The sequence below is a fragment of the Dendrobium catenatum genome, unplaced genomic scaffold (assembly GCF_001605985.2).
Source record: "Dendrobium catenatum unplaced genomic scaffold, ASM160598v2 fragScaff_scaffold_315, whole genome shotgun sequence".
Lineage (NCBI taxonomy): Eukaryota > Viridiplantae > Streptophyta > Magnoliopsida > Asparagales > Orchidaceae > Dendrobium > Dendrobium catenatum.
In genome coordinates, this window is record NW_021318777.1 from 210061 (window position 1) to 215057 (window position 4997).

At 36.3% G+C, this 4997-nt stretch overlaps 1 protein-coding gene across 1 annotated transcript; it reads right to left on the minus strand.

The window, feature by feature from the left end:
* Positions 1-3785: 3785 nt before the first annotated feature.
* On the minus strand, positions 3786-4436 carry LOC110095205 (protein FAR1-RELATED SEQUENCE 5-like). Its single transcript, XM_028693537.1, has one exon. The coding sequence runs from the start codon at positions 4434-4436 to the stop codon at positions 3786-3788; it is 651 nt and encodes a 216-aa protein (XP_028549370.1).
* Positions 4437-4997: the final 561 nt, after the last annotated feature.

A 4997-nucleotide genomic window follows, 5' to 3' on the forward strand; every position in this document is an offset into this window, starting at 1 on the left:
CTGAGAAAGAAGTAAATAACATGTTTGATGACCTTCAAGATGTTGAGGTATCTTCACTACATATTTTAATTCAATTGTCTCGTAAAATTATATTTGTTAATGGTTAAATTGGATGTAATGTTATATTTTTTGCAGATAATTAAAGAATTGCAAGGAATAACTGATGATGAGAAGGCTTTATTGCTTCGTCTTTCTCCCCCAGCCAGTCCAATACGGGTGGCAAGCCCTAGTAGGGTAGCTTTCACCACAACAGCCGAGTCAAGTCCACCCACTCCTGCTTCTCCAGTGCGGTTGTCAAGTCCACTCAAACATGACTCAGCTCCACCAACTCCAGTCAGTCCAGTACGGATATCAAGCCAAACTCATCCTGATTCATCTGCACATCCTGAATCTAGACATATTGATGATGAAACTAACTTGGAATATTAAATAAAGCAATATACGAGCTGTTCAACAAGCACAACTTTATGAAGAAGAAGGTAGCAGATGTGGAAGCAACCAATCACATATTTGAACAGCGCATACATTTTTTGGAGGACTCTGTGTTTGATTTGGAAAAGGAAAATTTTAATTTGAAAGAACAAATTAAAAAGAAAGACCGGTTTTTGATGCAGTTCTTTGAAGAACAATTTCCTTCTTATTTTAAAACTTACAAGAAAGAAATGAGTGCTGGTTCTTCTTTATCTCCGACTGTATCTGAACAGGACACGACCTTGAGTGAGTATGAGGTTGATCCGTCATTACTGACAGGGATTGCAAAAAAAGTTCAAAGGAGAAATGATCGAAAAAGAAAACTTGTATCCACACCTTTCACTACGGGTGTTAGGAAGAAGAAAAAAAAAATTGGCATCCAAAGAGGATTTAGGTAATGCAATTGCAAGTGATCCTCCAGATAAAGCACCGGAAAATGCTCCAGTTCATACACCTACTCCTGCACCACAACCTCCAACGGAACCTACACCAACTAGTCCAAGTGTAATTGCAGCAGCACCTGATACAGCTCCATAGCCGCAGCCTCTCCTAAAATTGGTATAGAACCAGAATAAGCTAATGTTACTGCTGTTGAACCGTCTGTTGTTAAAGCAATGGTTGTTTATGAAGTTGATGAAAATAAAGAAATTCCACTAAGTCCTGCAGCTGAAATGTTAGATTACCCTGGCAGAGCCTTAATTAGTGAAGATAAACGCCTCATAATCGATAATGGCCTTAAATAATTCAAGTTTAAGTGAGTACTCGATTTTATACCAATTTGAGTCGTTACTATATCTATAACGAGTGGTACCGACCTTTACTGTTCGGTACAACTCGGTATTACAACATTTGTACTCGGTATTATAACATTTTGAGGCGGTACTACATTTTGTTTTTTTTATTATAAAGGAGCGATTCTATCTTCGAGCTTGGAATTATAGCAATTTATAGAAGCCAATTGGATGAATTATTAATGTCGGAAGAGCTTGATAATAACCACATAGACGCGTTTGGTCATTTATTAACGCAGAAGGAAGCAGCATGTCCTGGTCGTAATCAACATTTTCTATTTGTTTCAAGCTTCCATTGGGTTAGTAGTTAACATTCTTGTATTTATTCGATTTAATCATGTTCGAATTAATCACACTACTTCTTCTTTATTCTTAACCAGCTTTACTACAAATAATACAATGAATCGAACACAAGAACGTTCGTACCTCATATAAACGAAACCCTTATTAGGAATGTAAATTTGATCTTCGTTCCAATAATATACGGTAAACATTGGACGCTTCTACTTTGCAATTTGTTAAAAAAATGGTGGGAGTTTTATGATTCATTACCGAAGAAGACACATAAAGAGATACTCCTAGAAGTTGTAAGTAATAACTAATTTTTTTGTTATCATTTGTACTCTTAACATTATTCTATGTTAATTTGATTTTGGTTATCCAGATTTCTCATTTCTATAAAGACACAGTGGACGCCTTCGACAATGATATAACGACATGGCCAATCAAAAGATTTAGAAACGTACCAACACAAAATAACAGCGTCGATTGCGGAATGTATCTTTGTAAATATATGGAAGTTCTAATATAACAAAACCAATTAAATGGTATCGACATTTGAACTGGCATTCTAGTATGCCATTGTATAGGGCTGAATTTGCTAATGACTTGCTATGCACTAAAATTCAATAGATTATGAAAGAAATGTTTAACTTTGAATATCTTGTGAATTTTTTTTAAAAACAAAATGGTGCACAGTACTAAAAAAGGGAGCAATACCGAGCAATGGGCTTCTCGGTATAGCTAGGTATAGCTCGGTATAGCTCAGTATGGATAGGTATGGCTCGGTATAGCTCGATATATATGGCTCGGTATAGCTCGGTATATCTCGGAATAGGTCGGTATAGCTCGGTATGGTTTCCAGGTACAAAGACAATGCCGATCGGTATTACTCGGTATTACGCGAAATAAGCTCGGTACAAACCCAATAACGATCGGTATTGCTCGGTATCAGCACAAATATCTCCAAAATCACATATACATTCAGAAAGTCATATTAATGATATAAATTAAATGCAAAATTTACTGATTACAGGAAATACGATTGACTACCTAAATCTGAATTTGTAAAGTGTAAGCTTGTGGGAGGAATTGTGGAGGTTTGTTTAAATTTTTTGAGCTTTCTTTTCTCCCAGTGATCCTTCAATCTTGCATTTGAAACGCCCTTGGGCCGACATTTCTTTGGATCTTTAATAGTTTCATGACCAGCTCCAGAAATTGGTATGTTTTTTCTACCAAGCTTGATGGAATGAACTTTTGCAGCTAAAGTACTCAAATCATCTATGACACACTTCTCAGCCTCTTTATTACCTTGTGCTTATGTGCTAATTTTATATGCAAAATGACATACATAATTTCTGAAAATCAAGTTGCTATCGCCCGAAATAAGTTGGCAAGCATTAGTACCAAGACTTGGGATCTTACCTCCAGAATATAAATCTTTTCGAGCATTGACTGACCATCTTTGGAGTAAATATTTAATGGGAATATTAATAATGTCTAACTGTCTCATTACTCTCATGCAATGTGCACATAATATTCCCATCATTTCGAACTTAGCACAGGTGCATTCAATGGTACCTTCAATTGAATTAAATTTGACAATCCAATTATGTGAATCAGTGGAGCTGTCAATGATCCAAACAGAAAACCTTGATAAATCTGATGAAGTATTTTCCACGCATAATCCACCAAGTCCATGTAAGAACTCCTCTTCAAAAAATGCATACAACTTCCTTGAATAATATTTTGCAGCTTGCTTCAATACTGGGCTATTTTTCATATAAGAAACTATGCTAGTTTGATTACATTTGAATTCTTCATCTTGTTCATTTCGACGTCAAATTCTCATAACCTTCTCCAAACCGAGGAAGCACTCCGTGATAGTACTTGTTGGCTTGGAATAACCATGGCATACATGATTGGTGACTCACTCCGTTGGGTTGATAAAATGCCAAGATTAAAACAATCTTTGTTGAATGCAGTTGACCACTTATCCTTGATTTTGTACAGATCATTCAACCATTGATTGTTTTGCAGGTTTCCTACTGATATCATTTCAGTCCATTTACTCTCAAATTCCTCCACTGAATCACAATGTTTGAAACAGTAAAAAAATAAGCATTTAACTCTGTTGTTGCTGTTAAAGCACCATACCTTTGAAGGTGCCTTCTTGTGCAGATGCCATTGGCACAATCGATGTCGTGTATTAGGCAATGCAATCTCTATTGCCCTAGCCATGGCTTAGTCCTGATCAATAAAAATGGTAATGGGATGTTTGTTATCCATGATTCTTATAAATGTTTGAAAAAGCCAGGTAAAAGAAGCTATAGTCTCATCAGATAAAAATACAACTCCTAGTAGAACATTTTGCCAATGATTGTTCACTCCGACAATTGGGGCACAAGCTAACTCATATTTATTTAAACGATAACTAGTATCGAATATAATCACATCCCCAAAACAGTCATAATCGATTCTACCAAGATCATCAACCAAAAAGAAATTCAACAAACATCCATCTTTATCTGTTTCAACATCCCATGCAAACATGTGGTCATCAATTGCCCGTTCTTTAAACAACTTGATCAGTGAATTAGTGTCTCCACTCTCAAACATCACTCTTCTTTCTTTTTGGATATGGTTGTACCCATCCCGCTTCGTGAATCCAAGATTAGCCACACCTCCAACTTCATTAGATAGGTACGTAAATACATCGACAGTTCTTATACCGGCTTCTATCATAGATTTCAAAACGGCTGCATTATCATCACTAATTGACCTAGCTGACCTGAACAAATATTGATCATCCGGCCTAGCTAGTTCGTGATTGTGACTCTCTACAGATTTATTCACTGAACAAAGCCCATCTTGACTCACCGAAAATCTAACCATGGCTGGGCATCCTGTTCTTGTACATGATCTTCGATATTTTAACTTAGTACCACTTTCATTCTCCTTCTTGAAACCTGCTTTAGAACACACAGAATCCTTTGATTTGATTAACCTTGTATTTGGCCATAAATGGTGATGTTCTTTCCGAACACTAAATCTAATTGAATGCGCATACTGGTAATATTTTTCATATGCTTCTTTCTCACAATTGTAAACACCCTAATAAATATTCAAACATCCATATTAGCTTTATATCTAAATATCAATCCAGGACATTAAAAACATTTTGATACCGAGGTACCGAGCGGTTTATGCAGTACATCTCGGTATATACCGATCAGTACCGACTACTATATGAATTATCGGTACTACGACGTATTAATATTAATTAGCTCTGTACTAGTGCTAACCGGAATTATACCGAGCTTTTATAATTAGTACCGACCGTATACCGATATATACTACTCAATACCGACCTTATACCGAGGTAAGGAGTTCAACTGTGTGTTGCTCGTTATTGCTCAGTATTGCTCGGTACAACTGTGTACCGATATTTTACCT